Source organism: Triturus cristatus, chromosome 10 (assembly GCF_964204655.1).
Source record: "Triturus cristatus chromosome 10, aTriCri1.1, whole genome shotgun sequence".
Classification (NCBI taxonomy): Eukaryota; Metazoa; Chordata; class Amphibia; order Caudata; family Salamandridae; genus Triturus; species Triturus cristatus.
The window spans coordinates 1,220,008,224-1,220,033,511 of NC_140593.1; the positions used below are offsets into that span (position 1 = coordinate 1,220,008,224).

Below are 25,288 nucleotides of genomic sequence, written 5' to 3' on the forward strand. Positions count from 1 at the left end.
AGGTGGGAGGGAGGAGAGGCGGAAGCGGGGGAATTCTGGGCGGGAATTCCAGGGGGGAGGGGCAGCAGTGGCAAAAGGAACAGGCAGGCACGAGAAAATAAAAACAGTGGTGGAATTAGAGCAAGACAAAGATGGGCACAATAACCGTGGCACAACAGGGAAAAATCAAGAAAAAAGACAGCTGAGAAAGGTTACTGTGGTTGCAGGCAGTCTGGTCCCAGTTGGAGCGGGCAGCAGCCTCGAACCTCCCAAGGAGGAGGTCAGTGTCTTGAGGTATGAGGTGGCACAGAAGAGCTGCGGGGAGAGAGTGGACCTAGACCGAGGGATAATAGAAAGGAAGGGTGTTTTTATAACCATGTGCTATATGCCATCCTAAGATTTAAAGAAAGAGGTTTTATACAGTTTAGTTTTGCACAATGTGAATTCCACACTGAAGCGATACCATTTAACAATGTGCTTTCTCCCCTGCAGTGACAAAGGGATGCGGTACATGGTTGGCAAGGATTGGAGGGACTTCTTTGACGTGGTCATCGTCCAGGCAGACAAGCCACATTTCTTCAACGACTGCATTAAGTGAGTTTTGGGAGTGGTTGCAAAGAGCAGTCACTGCCAGTGTGTCTTATGTAATGTAAACATGGAGTGCTTTATGCAGCCGCGAGCAGTTGGTGAGAAGTGGTTGTTTGAGTGCATATCTGGTTCCCTGTGGCAGCTTTCTTCTGAGTATTCGGGTATCACAACCGCTGTACTTACTTTATGGTTGTGTGGTTGTATGTGAGACAGTGTTGTCATTCTGAGGGTAGAAGATACATTTAAGCCCCCCTACCCCATCCACATGAAGGGGCTGGTCCCTCCAGACTCCCTAGCTGCCTGCACTGCCCACAAGCCCACCTCCACGCAGGCCACTGGCGATGCGCATCCTTAGATGAGGGAAGCGAGTGGATAGACCGGCTTGGTAGAGGGCGGCAGTGGGAGCAGCTACCCACTGGCTAATAGTAAGCTTGTGGGCCTCGTGCCTCGTTATAATGGAGCACAGTGGAAGAACATGGAGGATCACCTCAAACCACTCCCAGAGCAGTAATGGAAGAGGGGGTGTTAAAGCAAGACATCTCTCCCAATGCCAAAATACATGATCCGTTAGATGCCACCAACACAGCTCCAGGGGGTAAATACAAGTATATTACGACAACACCCCTTGCCCCGTATCCTGTGCTTTAAACCCAAAGTGCAGCACCTTCTTATTCTGCCATTTGACAGAGAAAATCTATGGGCGATGTCCCAAGTCACCACGTTTAGAGGGTCCTTTTGCAGGCAGCAATCCAGGGGAGGGTCAAAGCCCACATCAACTGAACATTGGCGGTCATATCAAAGAAAATACCAGGCCTACCACCAAGCGCTAGGGAATATAATAGGGGAGCCTACATTTGAATCCAAGGTAAGGAAGGCTTCAACAAGGTTCCTAGCGATACAAAACAGTGACTGCCCACTAATTCACAATATCACCCATTACCTGTCTGAGGGGCGGGGTGTATGCCATTTTACCCCAGTATTGGAACTTTCATAGATTCTCATGCTTTGTATCCTTCCCCGTCGTCGGAATGGGAGCCTCGGTAAATAAAAAATATATCATAACCATAGAAACAAAAGAGAAAATAGGCTTAGGCCTCATCTCATTTTGTAGTATATCACCCTCTTTGTGTAAAAGAGCCCAAACTTTTGCCAGGACCAATCAGCACAGCCTCACCCTTTGGAACCTTCCTGAGAGAGCTCAGAGCCTCAGTTTTTCTACCGCACGTTGTGCTAGGGAGTCTCCACTGAGCTCTGCTCAGTTTTCTCAATTTTTTCTTTCAGAAAATCTATATTTTAACATCTAGAGTGACATTATGTCAGAAAAGGAAAAGAAAGCCTTATTCAGGCCCTGTGCTTCTTGTGGCAAGAAGAGACTTTTCATTGAGGATAAGCATGAGAATTGTATGTTCGAGGCATATGAGCTGCAGATTGTACACTTAGCATAGATCGCCATCTGGTGTTGGGCCCGGATGTTTGCAGTTTGTTTTTCTTCTTGGACAGTCTTTGGAAGTCACGAGTTCGGTGACTCCTCCTTCGGTCCGTACTGCGCATGGGCTTCGGCTCCATCCTCAGATTGTTTTTTTCCCGCCATCGGGCTCGGATGTGATACTTCGTGCTCCGGCTTCGAACTTCTACGGTTCCAGCCTCGACGGAAAATCCTCTTTTCTTCGAGTTTTCTTCATCATCTTCATCTCTCGAAGCGGCACTTTCTCCATCCCGTACATCGGCACCGGCCTTCGGGCCCTCCTCGACTCCGGTCCCGGCCGATGGAAAGGACTCCGTTCAAAAAGTGCCCAAAATGTGGGTCTAAATTTCCCCACACCGACCTCCATCAGGTGTGTAACCTTTGCCTCTCTCCAGAACACGAGGCTAGAGACTGCCCCGCCTGTAAGTCTTTTCGATCAAAGAAGACCATCCGGGATCGAAGAGCTCGACGCACCATGGCGCACTCATCCTCCGCAGCTCCACCGGACATCTTTGGAGACGGCGCCGAAGCTTCGGGACAACTACACACCGAGCAGGAGGACAACGTCGTCAGCGCTTCCGAGGCCGACGACTCCGACGTGGAGGACATCACACCGGCGCAGCGGGTCTATCACCCCACCTTCGGGCCCGGTGTCGAAGCCACAAAAGTCTCACGGCAGCTCGGGCTCGAGCCAGCCGACGCCTGGTGCCGAAAAACAGCATCCGGCACCGAAGAAAGCAATACCCAGCTCGACTCCGAAGCCACCGGTGCCGAAGCCTGGACTCTCGGTGCCGACCAAACACAAACAAAAATCTGTCGGCACCGACGCTCCGGCGCCGAAAACTCCTTAGGCGCCGAAAACACCGGAGGCCCCAAAAAAGGCACAGAAACCATCGAAGCCCTCGGCTCCGAAATCATCGGCGCCAGCGGACGATCCAACGCCACTGGCCCTATTTACACCAGACCCTTTGCAAAAGACTCTGTCTAAAGATCCAAAGACTGGGCTATTGACTTTATTTGTCAAGAAACGACGCCTTGACACTCCGGCTCCTCCTCCACCACCCAAACGGAAGGACTCTGCTACTTCTCCCCTCAGAGTGCCCTCCCCACTACCTCCTCCTCTGCCTCCTCCACCTCCTCCACCCCCCCCCCCCCCCCCCCCCCCAGGTCTCCGCCACCCTTACCTCATCGCTCCCCGACCCCGTCCCCAGATCCGGATTACGGGGATCCAGATTATGACCCGGCGGACGCCCCACTGGACCCCACTCCACTGGGGACCCCTGACCCATGGGAAGACTACCACAACCCTGACATACCTGATATGCCTCAAGACGACCTATACCCATCTAGGCCGTCTCCCCCAGAGGACTCCTTAGGGTTCCATCACTTAGTGCAGAGAGCAGCACACTACCATGGGGTGGACATGCACAGCGAACCAGTGGAAGACGACTTCCTACTGGATACATTTGACATTCAGGACAAATCCACGTCTATTTTGCCCATGCTTAAGGGTGTCACCAACCATGCTGCAGAGGTGTTCAAAGACCCTGTCAGGGCCAGGGTACTGAACCCTAGAATAGAGAAAAAGTACAAGGCGACACCCACAGACCCTGCATACATTAAGGGCCCTGCTCCCTTAGATTCCCTAGTTGTCTCCACAGCTAGAAAGCGGGCTAACTCCCAGTCCTCAGGAGAAGCCCCACCGCCAGACAAGGAATCGAAACTTTTAGACGCGTCTGGCAAACGCACCGCCTCCCAAGCTGCAAACATGTGGCGCATTGCAAATACACAAGCGCTACTTGCGCGCTATGACAGAGCACACTACGATGAACTTGAGGCTCTTATGCAGCACCTTCCAGAAAAACACAAGCGCACGGCTCATGACCTGATACAGGAGGGTAAACTAATTACAAACACCTCCATTAAGTGTGCCCTCGATGCAGCCGACACCGCTTCTAGAGCCATAAATACCAGTGTCCTGCTTCGTCGCCATGCCTGGCTCAGGATCTCTGGGTTCAAGCCTGAAGTCCAGGCGTCCATACTCAATCACCCCTTTGACCAACAAACTCTCTTTGGGCCAAAGGTGGACGAAGCGTTGGAAAAGATGAAAAAGGACACAGACACAGCAAAGTCTATGGGGGCACTCCAAACGCAAGCCTCTAAACGTTCCTTTCGACGCTCATCCTTTCGTGGCACAGGCAGAGGCTCCTCCACCGATAACGCCTCTACCTCCTACAAGTCCCCTCCTCAAAATACCTTTTCAAAGGGCAATCAAAGGGGTGGTTACAGAGGCAACAACAATAAGGGCAGGGGCAAAACCAACAACACCCGTTCTGCCACCCCACCCGCACAATGACTTCCCTCCGCTCCCCCCAGACCATCCCACTCCGGTCGGGGGCAAACTACAAAACTTTATCCACACATGGGAGTCCATAACATCGGACAAATGGGTGACCCAAATCATTCGGTCAGGGTACTGTCTCGAGCTAACATCTACCCCACCCAATATCCCACCAAGGCACCGTCCAATGTCTCAAGAACATTCCACACTGCTCAAACAAGAGGTACTCTCACTCCTCCAAAAACACGCTATAGAGCAGGTCCCCGTCAATCAACAAAATCTAGGGGTCTACTCCCTATATTTCTTAATACCAAAGAAAGATGGGACCCTCAGGCCCATTCTGGACCTCCGGCCTCTAAATGCCTACATACATTCAGACCATTTCCACATGGTCACCCTACAACAAGTCCTCCCGCTCCTCTGTCAGGGAGACTTTCTCACTACCTTGGATCTGAGAGACGCATACTTTCACATTCCAATACACCCCTCTCACAGGAAGTACCTCAAGTTCGTGGTGGACGGGCAGCATTACCAATTCACGGTTCTCCCCTTCGGGGTCACCACCGCACCACGGGTGTTTACCAAATGCCTAGCGGTAGTAGCAGCACACCTCAGACGTCAACATATTCACGTCTTCCCTTACGTAGACGACTGGCTCATAAAAGCCGCGTCCTACCACCAATGTGTGCAACATACAAACAGCACCATTCAACTGCTCCACCAGCTAGGCTTCACGGTGAACTACCAGAAGTCCCACCTCATACCATCTCACACAAAGCAATATCTCGGGGCCACCATAGACACCTCCAAGGGTATTGCCTATCCAAACTCAGCCAGAATCGCAAGCATTCAAGCCTTACGCAAAACATTCCTTCCTCAACATTCTCTTCCAGCAAGAGTATTTATGAAGCTCATAGGAATGATGGCGTCTTGCATTTTCATAGTGCCCCATGCAAGACTCCACATGCGTCCACTTCAAGAGTGCCTAGCACAACAGTGGAACCAGGCCCAGGGTCAGCTGACGGATCTGGTGTTGGTGGACGGCCGCACACATCACTCTCTGCAGTGGTGGAACATCACAAACCTTTCCAAGGGGCGGCCGTTCCTGGACCCGGTCCCTCAGGTGATTCTAACAGCGGACGCATCGCTCTCCGGCTGGGGAGCGCACCTCCTACACCTCACAATGCAAGGTCTATGGACGCCACAGCAAAAGTCGCTCCACATCAACCATCTGGAGCTCTTGGCGATCTTTCTAGCCCTAAAATCTTTCCAAAAACAGATTTCAGGCAAAGCAGTCCTCATTCGCACAGACAACATGACTGCAATGTATTATATCCAAAAACAGGGGGGGACACACTCTCCCCAGCTCTCCCGCTTAGCCCAGAGCATATGGAGATGGGCAATTCCCCAAAACATCTTTCTCCTGGCACAGCACGTTCCAGGCGTACAAAACACCATGGCAGATCTGCTCAGCAGACAAACGCAACAACTACACGAATGGGAACTGCATCCACAAGTTCTTCACCCATTCTTCCAACAGTGGGGGCATCCTCAGATAGACCTCTTCGCCACCCACGAAAACAAAAAATGCCCAAGCTTCGCCGCCAGATACCCACACCCATTGTCCAAAGGCAATGCGATATGGATGAACTGGTCAGGCAGATTTGCATACGCCTTTCCACCTCTCCCGCTAATTCCGTTAGTGGTAAGAAAGCTACAACAGCACTCCCTCACACTCATTCTAGTAGCTCCAACGTGGGCCAGGCAGCCGTGGTACACCACACTACTACAACTATCAGTGGTACCACATCAAAAACTGCACCTGTCCCCATGCCTCCTAACCCAGAACCATGGAGCAATCAGACACCCGGACCCAGCTCAGCTCAACCTTGCGATCTGGCTCCTGAAATCTTAGAATTTGGATACCTTAACCTTCCCCCTGATTGCATGAACATCATCATGGAAGCCAGACGTCCTACCACTAGAGCATGCTATGCCGCAAAGTGGAAAAGATTTGTAATTTACTGCCGTAACAATACAATCAACCCTTTAGATGCATCCATACAACACATCATATGCTATCTGCTCCATCTTCACAGGTGTAACCTGGCATATTCATCCATACGCCTACACCTAGCAGCGATCGCTGCTTATCTACAAAACAGACAGCATTTATCACTGTTCAGAGTGCCCGCTATTAAAGCCTTTATGGAAGGCCTTAAACGAGTAATTCCTCCCAGGGCACCACCTTCCCCGGTATGGAATCTAAATGTAGTTCTTACACGGCTAATGTGTCCGCCCTTCGAACCAATGCACAAATATGAGCTACAGTTTCTCACCTGGAAAACAGCTTTTCTCGTAGCTATCACTTCCCTTAGAAGGGTTGGTGAAATACAAGCGTTCACTATACAGGAACCCTTCCTACAAATACATCACAGCAAGGTCATACTTCGTACAAATCCGAAGTTTCTACCCAAGGTCATTTCCCCCTTCCATCTCAATCAATCTGTGTAATTACCTGTCTTTTTCTCGCAGCCTCAATCTGTTGCAGAAAGGGCCTTAGACACACTTGATGTTAAGAGGGCTTTGCTGTACTACATACAAAGAACGCAACCTTTCAGGAAGACTAAACAATTGTTCGTCTCCTTCTCTCCACCACATAAAGGCAACCCCATCTCTAAATCAGGGATAGCTAGGTGGATTGTAAAGTGCATACAAATTTGCTATCAAAAGGCAAAATAACATTATCTGTTCCACCTAAAGCCCACTCTACTAGAAAGTTAGGGGCTTCTATGGCTTTTCTAGGGAACATACCCTTAGATGACATCTGCAAAGCAGCCACATGGTCAACACCGCACACCTTCACAAAACATTACTGTGTAGACGTGCATTCCAAGCAGCAAGCTAGTGTGGGCCAGGCTGTACTAAAGACACTTTTTCAAACCACTGCAACGGATACCGGTGGTCGCCGCTAAGGTTGGGTACTGCTATATAATCTATGCTAAGTGTACAATCTGCAGCTCATATGCCTCGAACGGAATATGCTACTTACCAGTATGCATCTGTTCTTGGCATGTAGAGCTGCAGAGTTGTACACGCCCACCCGCCTCCCCGGCTACCTGTATCCGTTCCAGTCCATCTTATTTAGATACAACACACATGGGTTTCTCACTGTTATTACTACGCTCCATCATTTCCCTGTTGGCGAAAAACAATCTGAGGATGGAGCCGAAGCCCATGCGCAGTACGGACCGAAGGAGGAGTCACCGAACTCGTGACTTCCAAAGACTGTCCAAGAAGAAAAACAAACTGCAAACATCCGGGCCCAACACCAGATGGCGATCTATGCTAAGTGTACAACTCTGCAGCTCTACATGCCAAGAACAGATGCATACTGGTAAGTAGCATATTCCTTACTGCTTATTCCCTGAACACAAGGCCACAGACTGCATGATTTGTCGGACCTTATCTACGAAGACTTTGCGGGACAGAGAGGGTCGATTGCTGACATGGCTGCAAAAACTGAAGACCAGGAAGGAGGTTCTCTCTTCAGATGAGGAGGATTCGATTTCTGGCACCTCCTCCAGGAGATCAAAGAAGAGGGGTAGGTCATCTCCCTCCATCTCTGTGGAACCCCCTGTCAAAGCCCCTCACGGGATCTCTGAAAGGTCTGAGGAGGCTGGTCCCATGAAATCTCCTCACGGAAGTGTAAAGGAGAAGCAGGGACAGGCTGCTGGTGTGGACACAGCCTCTAGGGACAAAAAGGAGGTTTCTATATCTTCTCCTCCGTCCCAAAAGGAAAAACCTGCTAAGAAACACTCTGCAGGAACTCCACAGATGGTTCCTGTGAAGAAACAGCGTCCGTCGACGGTGGTTAAAGCAGGTACGTCGACGACTATTTCCACGGCAAAAACTGTTTCCTTGGTTTCGTCGGCGGGACCGTCGACGATGCCTGCTCCTGTTTCATCGTCTACGATAGCTTCTTTCTCGTCGTCGACGGTTTCCATGAAGCTCCTGTCGACGGCAGTTTCGACGACGAAGACCACGACGACGATGACAACGACGGCGACGTCGTCATCGATGCTGATGACGACGAGTTCGTCGACGAGACCATCGACGGTTGTCCCGTCGACGATGAAGAAGGCTCCGTCGACGATCCTACCGTCGACGACGATTCAAGCATCGTCGACGACCTCATTGTCGACGACGATTCACACTCTGTCGACGAAGACTACCGTGCCGTCGACTATTTCATCGTCGATTTCGTCGACGCTTGGGATTCCTTCGACGACGACTCCGTCGACGGGTCAAATTTCTGGATTTTCAATTCAGAGGTTGAAAATTACACCGGACATGACATCACCTAGGCGGGTTACGCCTTTACCACCATCTATGCTACTAGATGAGTCGGAGGAGGAGGATGAGGTTGAGCAGTATGGGGATGCCTACAGTCCCTCAGATCTGCATGTAAAGCAGCAAGACATCGATACTGAGTAGTATTATGGTCAAGATGAGCAGGAGGAACAACAATATGTTCAGCAGGAAGTATGTCCTCGCACTTTGAGACAGGACATGAGAGCTTTACCAGTTGCTCTGGTTACGGACTTGCAGGTGATGTTGCAGGACTACAGAGCTCGATTTCCATCACACCCTGACGTTCCCCCAGTGCATCCATCTACCTCAGTAGTTCCGCGAGGGCCGCCAGTAGACTTGCCACCTCTACCTAAAGACATACCGCGTACCTCACCAGTGGTGGTACCAGTAGTGGTTCCTCAGACTTCGTATCCGGACCCTACCAATGAGGATACACAGGATGTTGATACGGATGAAGAGGAGGAAATGCACGTGGTCCCACTAACTGATACAGGGGATCCGGATGTGGATCCTGGTGACACTGGAATGCAAGATCCGGATGCTGCAGGGCGGGACACAAACGTTTCGCCTCCGGCAGATATTGGGGTATTCCATAATCTTATGGAGCGTGCATCCAAACGATTTGGTCTGCCTCTCACAGTGGAACAGTCGGACTGTTTTCTTTATGACTTTAAGGCACAATACAAGAAGTCTGTCAGGTCAATTCCCATCATTGAGCATGTGTGGGATGAGGGAATCAAGATTATGCAGAACCCGGCTACTGTCATCCCGGTTCTTCCCCGGCTGGAGAAGAAATACAAGGCCCCTGAGGGCAGTCCTGCATGTCTTCTTGGACAACCAAAGCCTGACTCTGTGATATCTCAGGCCGCACAGAGCAAGTCCAAGAATCCTTCAACACCTTTGACTACGCCTCCGGATAAGGATGGCAGGCGGCTGGACAATGTAGGGAAGAGATTTTCCACCATGGCCAGTTTGTTGGTTCGGGCAGCAAATTCATTAGCCATTCTAGGCAGGTACGACCGCCAAATGTGGTGCGACATGGAGCCGTTTATGGATCTACTAACGGACTCTACTCAGGAGGAGGCCAAGCAAGTCCTCATGGAAGGAGAGAGATGTTCCTCTGAGGTCATTGACTGTGCTATGGACATAACCTCTACCGCTTTCAGGGCTTTGGCAGGGTCAGCGGTCTTGCGCCGTCAAGGCTGGTTAAAAGCGACCTGGTTCCGTCAGGAGGTCCAAAATAAGATCCTGGACCTTCCATTTGACGGGGAGATGCTTTTTGGCAAGCATGTTGATGAGGCCCTGCAAAGCATCAAAAAGGACACGGACACAGCAAAGTCCTTAGGATCCTTAAATTATAGGAAGGTTCCATTCAGAGGAGCTCGTGGACGAGGGTTCACTTCTTACAGAGGCAACCAGCGTCAGTATTCCACGCAGTCAGGACACTCATACAAGGCTCAGTACTCGAATCAACGCCAGGGTCAATCGGCGTCTTTCTCTCGTCAGTCCCAGAGGGGACGTCGGCATCGTCAGGGACGAGACAATGCCAAAAGGCAATAGCAGCCTCCTGGCTCTGACTACTGTTCCTCCCCTACCAAGGACACCGGTTGGGGGCAGGATCTCCTATTGTCTGAACAGCTGGGTCCTTATAACATCGGACCGGTGGGTTTTGAATATTGTTCAGAGTGGCCATACGTTGGAATTCCAAGATCTTCCTCCAACGAGAGCTCCGGACGCCCATCCCTCAAAACATCTCCGACTGTTACATCTCGAAGCCCACCAACTATTCCTCAAGGGGGCGATAGAACCGGTACCTCTTTCACAGAGGGGCAAGGGTTTCTATTCCAGGTTCTTCCTGGTTCGGAAGACGGAAGATGCGTGGCGTCCTATACTAGACCTAAGGGAGCTCAACACCTATCTCATCAAGCTCTCCTTCAGGATGGTCACTCTCCAGGATATTCTCCGTCTACTGAATCCGGGCGATTTTTTGGCGTCCCTGGATTTAGAGGATGCGTACTTCCACGTTCCAATTCACCCAGCTCACAGGCAATATCTACGCTTCACAGTTGGCAAGAGCCATTTCCAGTTCAAAGTGCTTCCGTTTGGCCTTCGGCCTGCACCTCGGATATTCACGAAGATGCTGGCACCAGTCGCTGCTTTTCTCAGAAAGCAATCGCTAGAAGTGTTACCATACTTGGACGACTGGCTCGTCAAGGCTCCATCGTTCAAGGCGACTTCTCAAGCCGTTTCAACTTGCATTCAATTGTTCGCCCACTTGGGTCTTCAGCTCAACAGGTCCAAGTCGGTGCTGATACCCTCCAGGTCGCAAAGGTTCCTTGGAGCTATTCTGGACACGACACTATGCACCGCTCGTCCGTCGGAGGAGCGTCAACGCAAGCTGATCACCTCCGCTCGTCAAGTGCTGCAGAGGAAATACTTGTCGGTTCGCCTGTACAAGTCCTTACTTGGATCGATATCATCCTGCATACCATTAATACCGCATTGCAGGCTTCATATGCGTCCTCTGCAGGAGTAGTTAGACAAACAGTGGCGCCAGGCAGAAGGGTCATTCAACGACCAGGTGTGGGTAACACCAGGTATGCGCAAGGCCTGCGAGTGGTGGCTGGTAAAGGAGAACATCGCAGTAGGATTAACATTCCTGACTCCACCGTCTCCTATGGTGGTGACCACAGATGCCTCCTTAGAAGGCTGAGGAGCGGTACTCCAGGAGCTTCAAATCAGCGGTCACTGGAGTCCAGCACAGAGCCTAAACCACATCAACCTTTTGGAGCTGATGGCCATTCGCTTAGCCTTGCTGGCGTTCCTTCCCAGAATTCAGAATCGTGCAGTGCTGGTCCGGACGGACAATACGACGGCCATGCACTACATCAACAAGCAAGGAGAAACAAGATCGCGAACTCTGTCCAAGGAAGCTCAGACGATCTGGGATTTTGCAATTTCTCACAAGATCAACCTACAAGCCGAGCACCTAGCAGGATGCCTCAACATCACGGCGGATGCTCTGAGTCGTCAGACGGAAGTGACTCACGAGTGGGAATTGGACCAAGCCACGCTGGAGGGAGTGTTCGAGGTCTGGGGTACTCCGACCATAGACCTCTTTGCGTCCCCGGAGAACGCCAAATGTCGGTTCTACGCAAGCAAGGTTCCCCATCGAGGATCTCTGGGGAATGCCCTTTCGATTGCTTGGTTCGGCGCATTTTGCTACGCCTTTCCTCCCATTCCCCTCATTCCTCGAGTTCTCAGGAAGGTCAAGGCGGAACCATGCAAGATGATTCTCATTGCTCCAGCGTGGGCCCGGCATTTCTGGTTCACGGAACTCCTGCTTCTCTCCCAGGATCGCCCAATTCGCTTGCCGCTGATTCCATCTCTGTTGTCGCGGGATCAGGGACAGGTGCTCTATCCGGATCCGAAGTCACTACACTTGACAGCGTGGCTCCTGAATACAGAGAATTCTGTCATCTGAATCTCTCCAGGGAGTGCAGGGATGTGTTGTCTCAGGCGCGGGCGCCAAGCACTAATAAGACATACAGTGCAAAATGGAAGAGGTTTTGTCTGTGGTGCCAGAGGAATAAACTCCATCCTTATAAATCCCTGCCACATCAGGTTTTGCCTTACATCCTGTCGCTGGCTAAATCGGGTCTGGCGCACTCTTCGGTCAAGGTACATCTGGCTGCCATATGGCGTTTTCGACGAAAGACATCGGGGCCATCTCTATGGTCCGCGAGGATTGTAAAACAGTTCCTGAAAGGGTTGTTTCGGATGTATCCTCCGGTCTGAGCACCTCCACCGATCTGGCAACTCAACCTAGTACTGGCTCAGCTCATGAAAGCTCCCTTTGAGCCAATTCACAGGGCGGACTTGAAGTTCCTCTCTTGGAAGCTAGCCCTCCTCTTAGCGTTGACATCGGCTAGGAGGGTTAGTGAATTCCAGGCTCTGTCCATAGTGGAGCCATTTCTTCAGTTAAAAAAGGATGTGCTCATGTTAAGAACCAACCCAAAATTCATCCCGAATGTGCCTTCGGATTTTCATCTGAATGAACCCTTGATTTTGAATTCCTTTTTTCCACGTCCTTCTACCCAGGCGGAACGGACATTGCATTCTTTGGATGTCCAGAGATGTCTGAAATTCTATCTCGAGCGCACACGATCTTTCAGGAAGTCTACACAGTTATTTGTTTCCTACAGTGCACCATGGAAGGGATTGCCTCTCGCTAAGAGTGGCATTTCCCGCTGGATCTCCAGTGCAATTCAATTCTGTCATCAGGCTGCGGGCAAACCTTTGGACAGAAGGGCCCGTGCTCATTCTACAAGAGCGATGGCGTCTTCAGTGGCTTTTTTTGCTGGAGTTGCTATCAAAGACATTTGCAGGGCAGCAACGTGGAGCAGTGTACACACCTTCACGAAACACTACTGCCTGGAATCGGTGGGACGAGATGACGCTGCGACCACTGCGCCTCTGGCCTGGTTGCCCCCTCGCTCCTCCGCGATCCTGCTCCAGGGCCCCTTGCTGTGCTAGTTCTTCACCGACGCCGAGAGTGGCGCCCCAGCCGCCGCAGGGCCGCCCGCTCAACCCGATCCCGTTTTCCCGCCGCTTCCTGCCTGCGGCCCCGCTCCCTCACCAGTCCATTGGTGGACGCGACCCCGCCTCCCAGCTGACCCGCCCTCCCGGCTCCCTTCTTATGTCGCCCCCTCAGCGACCGCGCAGCAGACGCGCGCAGCGGGAGCACCGACTGAGCGCCGAAGGTGCGCCAAAGGTAAGCCCGTCTGCGCCTGGACCGCGCCCAGTGCCAGGACCCCTGGCCCCCGCAGACCCCAGCCCACCCGCCGGACTTACGACGCCACCGAACTCTACGCACTCAACGCCGGAAGAATCCCGGGTTGCTACCGAGCCACCCCGAGACGCACCCACGGACCCTTCTGCTGCAACTCCTGCAAGTTCACCTGCACTACACCTGCACCAACCAAGACCAAGACGAGCAACAGCAGCAGCCACCTGAAGTGCATCCTGCTCAACACCCGCTCCGTCCACAGACACGCCGTCGAGCTCTGGAACCTGCTCGACACTACGTCACCAGACGTCGCCTTCCTCGCGGAAACCTGGATGAACGCCTCTTCAGCGCCCGACATCGCCATCGCCATCCCAGACGGCTACAAGATCATCCGAAAGGACTGCATCAACCACACCGGAGGAGGCATCGCCATCGTCCACAGGAACACCATCCGCATCACGACCAACACCGACGATGCCCTGACAACCGCCGAACACCTTCACTTCCAGGTCCACATCAACCCCAAGACCACCCTCAGAGGCACCCTCATCTACAGACCCCCGGGACCCCGCACACAATTCTGCGAAGACATCGCCGACTTCATCAGCCCGCACGCCCTCTGCTCCGCTGACTACATCCTCCTAGGGGACCTCAACTTCCACCTGGAGAACAACGACCGCAACACCATCACCCTGCTGGACAACCTCGCCAACCTGGGACTCAAGCAACTGGTGACCACCCCCACCCACTACGCCGGACACACACTCAACCCCGTCTTCTCATCCAGCAAGGACATCGCCTTCAGCCACGCCACCGGACTCCACTGGACGGACCACAACTGCGTCCACTTCAGCTTCGGTAGGACCACGATCCACCACCACCAGCAACAAGTTGCACGCAGGAGCTGGAACAAGATCACAGCCGACCAGCTCACGACCTCCCTGAACATGAACCCTCCCACCAGCACAACGAACCCTAGTCAGGCGGCCACCAACCTCACGAAGTGGATCAGCGACTGCGCAGATGAGCTCGCCCCCCTGAGGACCCCGTCCAGCAGACCCGGTAGCAAGAAAGCCCCATGGTTCACCGACTAACTCGAGCTCCAAGAAGAACTGCCGAGCCCTCGAGAGAACCTGGCGCAGAGACCCAACACCGGACAACATGACTGCCCTCAAGCTCGCCACCCGAAAACACCACCAACTCATCCACGCCACCAAGAAAACTGTATTCAAGGAACGACTGGACAACAACGCACACAACAGCAAGGAACTCTTCAACATCGTCAAAGAGCTCTCCAACCCCAACGCCGGAAACAACGACATCACCCCTTCGCAAGACCTCTGCAACTCCCTCGCCTCCTACTTCCACAACAAGATCGCGGACATACACAACAGCTTCAGCTCTCTACCGACGAACGCCACGACCGAACCACCGTCCCCCACCACCACCCTCCGCGCCTGGACCCCGATCAGCACCGAAGACACCGTCCGCACGATGAACTCCATCCACTCCGGATCTCCTACCGACCCCTGCCCTCACCACGTCTTCAACAAGGCCGACGCTGTCATCGCACCCCACCTGCGGGACATCATCAACACCTCCTTCGACACCGCCACCTTCCCGGAGAGCTGGAAGCACGCCGAACTCGGCGCCCTACTCAAGAAGCCATCGGCCGACCCGACCGACCTCAAGAACTACCGCCCCATCTCGCTGCTCCCGTTTCCAGCAAAAGTCATCGAGAAGACCGTCAACATGCAACTGGCCGCCTTCCTCGAGACGAACGGATCCCTCGACCCCTCGCAGTCTGGCTTCCGAGCCAACCACAGCACCGAGACCGCCCTGATCGCAGCCACCGATGACATCCGAGCCCTACTCGACAACGGAGAAACAGCGGCCCTCATCCTCCTCGACCTCTCCGCGGCCTTCGACACTGTCTGCCACCGTACCCTAGTACAACGCCTCAGCAACATCGGAGTCCAGGAGAAGGCACTGGAGTGGATCATCTCCTTCCTCGCCGGAAGGACACAGAGAGTCCGTCTCCCTCCATTCAGATCTGAAGCCACCGAAGTCATCTGCGGCGTCCCTCAAGGCTCCTCGCTCAGTCCAACCCTCTTCAACGTCTACATGAGCCCCCTCGCAGACATCGCACGCCAGCACAACCTCAACATCATCTCCTACGCCGACGACACCCAGCTGATCCTCTCCCTCACCAACGACCCCGCCACCGCCAGAGCCAACCTGCACGAAGGGATGAAAGAGGTAGCCGAATGGATGAAAAACAGCCGCCTGAAACTGAACTCAAACAAGACGGAAGTCCTCATCCTGGGATCCTCACCCGCCGCGTGGGACGACTCCTGGTGGCCCCCCACCCTAGGCAGCGCACCCAAACCAACAGACCACGCACGCAACCTGGGCTTCATCCTGGACTCCTCCCTCTCCATGACCAGACAAGTCAACGCAGTCTCCTCGTCGTGCTTCAACATACTGCGCATGCTACGTAAGATCTTCCGGTGGATCCCCACCGAGACCAGGAAGACGGTCACCCAGGCCCTCGTCACCAGCCGTCTGGACTACGGCAACTCCCTCTACGCCGGAACCACCGACAAACTCCAAAAGAGACTCCAGCGGATCCAGAACGCCTCAGCGCGACTCATCCTGGACATCCCCCGTCGCAGCCACATCTCCGGACACCTGAGAGACCTGCACTGGCTCCCGGTCAGCAAGGGAATCGCCTTCCGTCTCCTCACCCACGCACACAAAGCCCTACACAACCAAGGCCCAGGATACCTCAACAGCCGCCTCAACTTCTACGCTCCCAAACGCAAGCTTCGATCGACCAGCCACGCCCTCGCCGCCGTCCCCCGCATCCGAAGAGCCACCACAGGGGGACGGTCCTTCTCCTACCTCGCCGCCAAGACATGGAACTCCCTCCCCACCCACCTCCGCCTGACCCAGGACCACCTCACCTTCAGGAAGCAACTCAAGACCTGGCTGTTCGAGCAGTAGCGGACCCCCCCAGCGCCTTGAGACCCTCCGGGTGAGTAGCGCGCTATATAAATGCGATGATTGATTGATTGATTGCTGTTGGTCAAGCAGTCCTCAGGAATCTTTTTCATTGAGAGGTGAGCTTTCCCTACAACCCCACCATCCTGGTAGGCACATTTGGTTCAGTAATGATTGTTTTTTACTGTAAACTGAGATGGTTATGTAAGGCCATGTATCTTCCAAAATATGCTTTTGTGATTTACTGCTAGCTATTCTGATACAAAGCATGAGAATCTATGAAAGTTCCAATACTGGGGTAAGAAAACAAGTTACTTACCTGTAACTTTGGTTCCCCAGTATTGGTAACTTTCATAGATTCTCATGCGCCCACCCACCTTCCCTGGGAAAGCTCTGCCGGTTACGAAGGTAGTGGCTGTTGGCACAACGGCTACGAAAATCTGAGGCTCTGAGCTCTCTCAGGAAGGTTCCAAAGGGTGAGGCTGTGCTGATTGGTCCTGGCAAAAGGTTGGGCTCTTTTACACAAAGAGGGTGATATACTACAAAATGAGATGAGGCCTAAGCCTATTTTCTCTTTTGTTTCTATGGTTATGATATATTTTTTTTATTTACCGAGGCTCCCATTCCGACGACGGGGAATGATACAAAGCATGAGAATCTATGAAAGTTACCAATACTGGGGAACCAAAGTTACAGGTAAGTAACTTGTTTTAATTGACTGAGGCTATCATTGAGAGATAGAGCGAGTGACTGTGTGCTGTGAATACTGTTTAGTCAGGGCGCCGCGTGGTGCTGTTTTTACTTGTCCTATTCCTGTTAAAATTGTCTTTTAAATATTGAAAGTGTACCTAAATTTCGTGACTCACAGTGCTGTCTCACTTACCCGCACCATAAAATTATTCTGCACACGCTGCTTTAGCGTGACGACCTTCTGTTACTCCCAGTACCGCCATCTAGGGTGTGTTAATCTGCTACTGTGCCACTACCTGCCGCCATTTTGAGAGGCGCTCTAGCGGTTGGGGAATTCTCGTCGATCACCTACTTAAAGTCGCCCGATGCAAGCGCGCAGCGGGCGCGCCGATGGCGCGCCAGAGGCGCGCCAGAGGCGCGCCAGAGGCAAGCCCGTCTGCGCCCGTCCGCGTCCCGGACGCTTCCAGCGCCAGCAATGCTACTCGGCTAAACTGCCAGTCAGAACGAGTGATATACAGCAGAGCACAACTACTACAGCTAAATCCATCAAAGGGCCACAAGTCAGTAAGTGCTAGTCTTTCTTGCGGCCTAATTAATAGTCGCTCGCTTGTTAAGCACTCTACTGAATTGTTCAGCCTTCTGGAAGACATGGAACTAGATGTACTTTTCGTAACAGAAACATGGGCCACCACGGAGTCTACCGTTGGTTTGAGTGGGGCCTGTCCCAGCGGATACAAAATCCTTCACAAGCCTCGTAGTTCGGGCAGAGGGGGAGGAGTGGGTCTGATCTTCAAGGATACTTTAGACTTCAGACCATGTCAGATTGACGAGGTTGGGGGGATAGAAATCATGGGTTTTTCACTTCAGGCCCCTAGCGGGAATCTACTCACGGGGATGCTCTGTTATAGGCCACCGGGCGTGACCACACAATTCCACCTTCTCGCTGAAACTATCACCAATCTAAAACTTACCCACACCAACATGGCCATTCTAGGTGATTTTAATCTCAGTGAGGACGGAGGCCTTTGCAGTCAACTGAGAGACCTCCTGTATACTTGCTCCACCTTGAATCTCCATCAATTGGTGTCCAGCCCCACCCATCAGAAGGGACGTATTCTAGATATGGTCTTCGCCAATCCAGCTACAACAAAAGTTTCTAATATAATGCCCTTGAACTGGACTGATCACTTTCTCATCCATCTGAGTATGGCGATGCCCTGCCACAAGAATCTGCCTAGCCAGCAGTACTCTCACAGGATGGACAGAGAATGGGCCAAACTGGCAAACTGCCTAAAAACCCACTTATTCACAAAGTCCTTTGAATAAATGCTCCCTCTGCCCTCCCTGCTTATAACCTCAGTCCCCGTTAGCTATAGCGCCAAGAAACCGCTGGTATACGTGCGCTCTAAAAGTACTTTCAAACTCAAACTCAAACTCAAGGGTCGATTCTTTAACCACATCTTTCGATGCCAGTCTCTTCTCTTCCAATAAGTCCGTGGAGGATAACTACAGGTCTTTCACGGAACACATAACTAAGCTATTAGACCATTTTATCCCTATAAAGCCTTTAAAGAAGGCAAGGAAAAGATCAGCGCCCTGGTACAATGAGAAGCTGCATCATCTTAGACTCTCTCGCAGACAAGCAGAGAGGAAATGGAGAAGAAATTACTCTGAAGAAGATAAAAAAGATCTAAGACAAGTACAACTGCAATATAAAACCCTCATTCTGAGATCTAAGGCTGATTTTTATGCTAACTCCATTACACAGGCTTCCAATGGGTCCAAAGCTCTCTTCAAGATCGTTCGAGACCTTTCCAACCTGGACTGCATGAATAACAGAGTCGCCCCCTCGCAAACTTTGTGTAGCGAAATCGCCTCCTTTTTTCAGGAGAAGATCTCTAACATTGTAAACAATTTACAGGATAACATCCAGGATAGTCCTGAGGAAACAATTAGCCCGGCTGATGGAGATCTAAAACTGACTGCTGTCCTGGACAGCTTTCAACCTCTCTCTCATGAAGTTTTTGATAACCTAACTGAAAGTGTGTCGTCTGGTTCTCCCTTAGATCCTCTTCCCCATAAGATATGGAAGCTTTACGGACGTAACACTTTCCCCTGGTTAAGGATGATCTGTAATCAATCCCTGATGGCTGGATCTGTTCCAGGCTGCTGGAAATTAGCAGTGGTAACCCCACTGATAAAAAAGCCGAACCTGGACCCTCTGGTGCCAGCTAACTTAAGGCCTATTTCTCTTTTGCCTTACCCGGTGAAAAAACTGGAAAAGTCTGTAAGTAAGACTCTGTCTCAGTTTCTGGAGGAGAACTTTCGGCTAGATAGGGATCAGTTCGGTTTCCGTCCTGGCCACGGAACCGAAACAGCGTTAACCACCATGCTGGACCACCTTCGAATGCGTGCCGACAACGGGAATGCTATTATCCTGGTGCTTCTCGATATGTCGGCAGCATTTGATACGGTGAGCCACCCAGTCCTGTTAGAGAGGCTGAGGCAGATGGGTGTAAAGGGTAGAGCGCTGCAATGGTTTCAATCCTACCTAGAAGACAGACAGCAGGTTGTTACCTTGGCACCGTTCTCCTCTAGCAGGTCTCCAGTTGCGCACGGGGTGCCGCAGGGGTCCGCAATTAGTCCCATCCTTTTTAACATCTACCTGCGGCCCCTGTTCCCGTTAATAAAATCTTTCGGAGTCAGCTTGGTGAACTACGCTGACGACACACAGTTGGCCTTCTCTTTAGAAGGGGATGATGCACTATCCATGGACCGCTTCCATCAGTGCATGAACTAGACTACAAATTGGCTCAGAAGGAACTCTCTTCAGTTTAATAGCGGTAAAACTGAGGTGGTCTTCTGTTCGCCATTTAGGATCCCCAAACACCTCCCTCCTGATTTCCGTCTCACACCGGAGGAAGGACCCCTCATACCAGTCAGGAAGGTTCGTAATCTTGGGGTGATCATCGATGACAACCTCCAGATGGTATCCCAGGCAAGCAAGACTGCCAATGTCTGCTTTGCCCTGCTGCGGCTACTTCAGAGTATTCTACCTCTGCTCCCTAGGGAGTTGCGAGCTACAGTGGTACGCAGCACGGTATTGAGCAGACTTGACTACTGCAACTCCCTTTACCTGGGGGCTCCGCAGTATATCCTCCAAGGATTGCTGAGGATTCAGTCAGCCGCAGCCAAACTAGTGCTTGATAGGCAACGCTGCTCCTCGTCTGCCAGAGCACTAAGGGACTTACACTGGCTCCCTGTGAGGGAAAGGGTCGTTTTTAAGTCCTTGTGCCTAACTTTTAGAGCAGTACATGGACTGGGCCCAGCCCCTCTACAGGATAAGTTCGCTCGCTACCTACCAAGTAGGCAACTTCGCTCTTCTTCAGCTGGTCTTCTGGTGATTCCGAGATTTAAGCGCACTAGGGTAGGCGGAAGAGCCTTCAGCACAGTAGCCTCCGGCATGTGGAACAAGCTCCCTGCGAACCTGCGACAGTGCAATTCCTTACTTGAATTTCGCAAGGGACTTAAGACCTGGTTATATCCTAAAGCTTAATCTAGGCAGGTTTTCCCTGACCCTCCCTCTGTCACCTTCTGATGCTGTCCCTCAGTCAAAAGCGCCAGGATGCCCGTAGGGCGATAGTTGCGCTATATAAGTTCCACATCAATCAATCAATCTTCTACATCAGTGGCAGCAAATCACCCCATTTCTATCCACCCTGCCCAGCCCAAGTTCCTGTGCTTTGGGGTAAGTGGTCCTACCTACCAAGTCAAGGTATTACCTTTCGACGTCACCATAGACCCAAGGGTGGTATTCGCAAAAGGTTTGGCTATGGTAGCGGTACACCTTTGCCACCAGAGAATTCACATACTACCATACGTTAATAAAGAGCAGCCGCAAGACATAGTGCCTAGCAAATACATACGTAACAGTGTCCTTGTTTCACACATTGGGTTTCACCGTAAACTTCACAAAATCTTACCTTGTACCCTCCTGGTTGCAGCCATACTTTGGCTCTATACACTAAACATCCTCACCGCTAAAGCATACACCAACAAACAAATGGTTGCGGCCCTCCAGTAACTGCTGCTTGTTAAGCTTAACTGTCATGTCCCCCAGGAGGCACCTAATTGTACCTAAGGGATGTTGCCATCTTGCAGCGCTATACTACTCTAGACAAGGCTGGACATGAGGCACTTGAAAGGGTACAGAAGTCCAATGGTCACAAGCTCAGGGCCAGTTAGAAGATCTAGTGTTGGTTCAGGCTAAAGTGCACCGCTCTGAGCAGTAGTGAACACTTACCAACATGGTGCAAGGCAGACCTTTTCACAGACCCACTTCTGCATGTGGCCTTTACCACGGACGCCTCTCTCCTAGGCTAGGGCACACGCTCATCTCAACCCACAATACAAGGACAGAAGCCCCTTCAGTATCTGGGTCACCATTTCCTAGAGCTCTTAGTTATACAACTCTCTCCAAGCCTTCCTTTAGCTCATTTGAGGGACAGTAGTTCTAACCAGAACACAGAACATGACTGCAGTGTATTACATACAGAAACAAGGGGGTACATGGCCATCGCAGCTCTCGCCTATTGCAGAGCGTCTGGCTTTGGGCATTTCACTGCAAGGTTCGCCTACTGCCAGAACGTCTCCCAGGAGTAACTAACAATTTTGCAGAACTATTCCGGGCGCATCATCAAGTCCACGAATGGGAATCCCACCTCCGGTCCTTCACACATACTTCTAGGGTAGAGTTCTCCACAGGCAGACCTCTTTACCACTGTCAAACGGAGAATGTCCAAGCTTTGCTGTGAGATACCCGCATCAATAGTCCATTGGGAATGCACTTTTGTTGAACTGGTCAGGGATATTTGCCTACGCTTTTCCACCTCTCCCACTGCTTCCATTTGTAATCAGAAATCTCAGATGTCTCTCCCTCATTCTAGTCGCACCAATATGTAGCAGGCAGCCCTGGTCCTTCACTGTTCTAGAACTTTCGACCAATCCCCACGAGAGGCTTCGTCGTAGACCAGACCTGCTCACACAGATCAGACACTCTGACCCAGCACACCTCAGTCTTTGGATTTAGCACCTGAGGTCCTAGCATTACGGAGAGGGTGAAACATCTGTGATCACCCATTTTTTGCTTCTATAGGAAACTTTGTTCTAATCTAGAGCCCAAAGGCTCAATAGATGTAAGGCAGATCATTTTTATTTTTTGCCGAATGAACTCCAAAGTACCCAGAGGTGTGGAAAATCCATAAATTAGCTTGATTCAGTGGTCATTTTGTGCCTGACTAGCAGCAGGCTTGTGAGTTTCAGGCACGGTTTAAAAATAAATAGACCAAGCTTAACAATAAAGTAAGTGTCTGGAAAGCAGGAGGTAGGGTGTGGCCAGACTCTGTGGGAGCAGCAGCCTGTTTGGCCATGCACATTGGGGGAATGAAGAAAGTGCTTGAAAAACCAATGAAATTTACTGGTAAAAAACATTGTTAAAGTGAGTTGTTTTTTGCTCAAAGGTGCAAAAGCAGTGAAAATCTCTAGTTCCGTTTAGGAATGCACTCCACAGAGTGCCTTGTTGACCCCACCAACCAAACCCATTAAGCCACGAGCCAGAGGCAAAAAATTGTTAAGTCGACTGTTTAATGTAGTGTGTTGTGTGCGTTCCTAAACATAACTGGGTATTTTCAGTGGGTTTGCATGATTGAGCCCCAAGTATAATTCCCCCTTTTAACGGGGTTTTCCCTTTTCTTTTCCAGTGAATATACAAACTTGCAGAGTCTTTACCCCACCAATGGAGGGAGAGGGCTGGATGTAATGGGTGATTCACAATTGCTTCTGCCCACGACAGCATACAGCCCAGGTTACAGGGACCTGTCTGCTTTGCCGCGGTCTTTATTGTGCAGTCTTTAGTACTAACCCTATTGCTGGAGAGCCTGTACCCGGTATGCTCCTGTGGAGCAGTCTGCAGCCTCTACTGCAGTTTGAGGGTGCATCTGTTCCCAGTCCTCTGTTCAAAAAAACAAGTTTTATGGTGAGAAGCGAGAGAAAACTGGGCAGCTATCCTTCCAGACACCACGGCCTGTATTATAGATTATGCACCCGGGGCGCAATGGTCTTGTGCACCCGCTTTAAGCGCCCCTGGGGCACCATGGTATTACAGAAGAGGCTGCAGATGCTGTGCGTCCCCTTCTGTAATACATGTTCCACTGGTGATACCATGAGAGGGTGTTCCCTCCTTTGCATGGTGGCGTGGCCCCATGCATATGAGGGAATCACTTTGACTCTGCGCCCATGCTGTATTACCGATGTTGGCGCAGAGGCTAACATGCCTTTAAGAAGCGCACTGCAAGTGCACCACAAAAAGGTGTTGCACTTGAAGTGCACCTCCTAAAGGCAGCCCTCTGGAAGGGGGGGGAGGGGGAAAAGAGGTTCCCATGGACTCACCCCTGCCCAGACATCCCCCTGCAGGAGGGTGCAGTCACTCGCTGCACCCACCTGCAAGGCAATCTCTAGTTCCCCTTTGAAATGCAGGCGGGTTGCTGCCTGCTCAGTGAAACACTGAGTAGCTTTTAAGCAGCTGCTCCGTATTTCACGGAGTACTCTGCTCCTGGGGCAGCATGAGTTTAGCCCTGCCTTGGGGCACCACATTCCTTTTAATATGGCACACTTTCCTTGTCTGCACCTTTTGATAGGTGCCCCAGGGCACAAACAAGGAAAGTGTGCCATATCCGAAATATGGCCCCCAGGTACTTTTAATGGCCATGGTGGTACTAGTTTATTTTTTGGGGGCTGCAGCTTTCCCTAATTTGGCCTGGCGCTTGCCCAGAGGTAAAGCTGGGAATGTTGAAAGAAGTGTGGCTACCCTTGAGTCACAGCCAAGAGCAGCTGCAAACTACCATGGAAATGCACGTGCAGTGGTTTTTGCTTGGCATTTCTGCCGGTGGGTGTGAGTAGTAAGCTTCATCACAGCTCTGTGCCACACACTGCCTCTGAACATGGGTGGACACGTTCATCTGCACAGGTATGATGGCCTTCCCCCTCACCACTGCCCTTAATGTGTAGCATTGCATTGTGTACACAGTCCTCTTCCCCGTAACCTCCAGCCGCTTTCTCTCGCCCCTCCTGTCCACAAGGGCTGGCACCCCTGAGAGGAAGACAGGTTTGCGAGAGTTGAGTCTTGCAAGGTTCCCCCTCCAATGAACAAGATAGGCTGAAAATCCACTTTAGAAATAAAACATTGAGGGTCTGTAAACCTGCTGGTAGGCGAAGCTGCCATATCCTGCTAAACAACGCAGAAAAGCAAATGCAGGGATAGAGGAGGCGACACTTGGGCAAGTGTACATTATGTGGCACACCTCTCTGTTGTCTGGAGCACTTGTTCAGAAATGGGCCAGCTGACAAATTGACCTGGACTGCATATGTCCACCATTGTGAAAGCTTTCTCTGTTACTGGTAACCTTCTTTGATGTTCTTTTCACAGCTGCGACCCCAGGGCTTTTTGCAATATGGCTACTGCAAAACCTCAGGCAATGTTTTTTTTTTGTTTTTGTGTGCTTGTGTACTGTAGCATGCATGTGAAGGTGGGTGTTGAATAGCCACGTTTCAACTGAGAATGTTTTTGGCAGCTAATAGCCCATACTCTTGTCTTGCAGGCCCTTTCGGTGCCTGGATGAGAATGGTGACCTGCGCTGGGACAAGATCACAAAGCTAGAAAAGGGCCATGTGTACAAGCAGGTGAGTTCCACGTTTTATAGCCCTTGGAGTGCTTTCCAGGCTGGTTTTATTATACATCCCTACTTCAAAGACCATCTCGTGCAATACCAAAGCTGCCTCAACCTCCTTGTTGACGTACTGAGACACCTTTGAAAACCATTAACAAACCAAAATCCTCAAGATTTCAAAAACTGGAAGCCTGCTGTTCTGACTAGTAGTTCCCACCATAGGGTAAAAATATTACAAATTTCTTTTATAAAACTAAAGTTTGAGCGTTGGCTTGCCCAGAGTGACTTATTTCTCAATTCTCTGAAGTCAGATTGCATCTGGTCAGAGACTTAAT

General features: G+C 51.4%; 1 protein-coding gene across 1 annotated transcript in view; it reads left to right on the plus strand.

Annotated features, from left to right (window-relative positions):
• Nucleotides 1-25,288, plus strand: part of NT5DC2 (5'-nucleotidase domain containing 2) — a 237,027-nt gene that overhangs the window by 145,604 nt on the left and 66,135 nt on the right. Inside the window, exons 9-10 of the mRNA XM_085629752.1 lie at nt 472-573; nt 24,885-24,966. Of these exons, the coding sequence (XP_085485878.1) occupies nt 472-573; nt 24,885-24,966 (184 nt within the window). The remainder of the gene's footprint in view (nt 1-471; nt 574-24,884; nt 24,967-25,288) is intronic.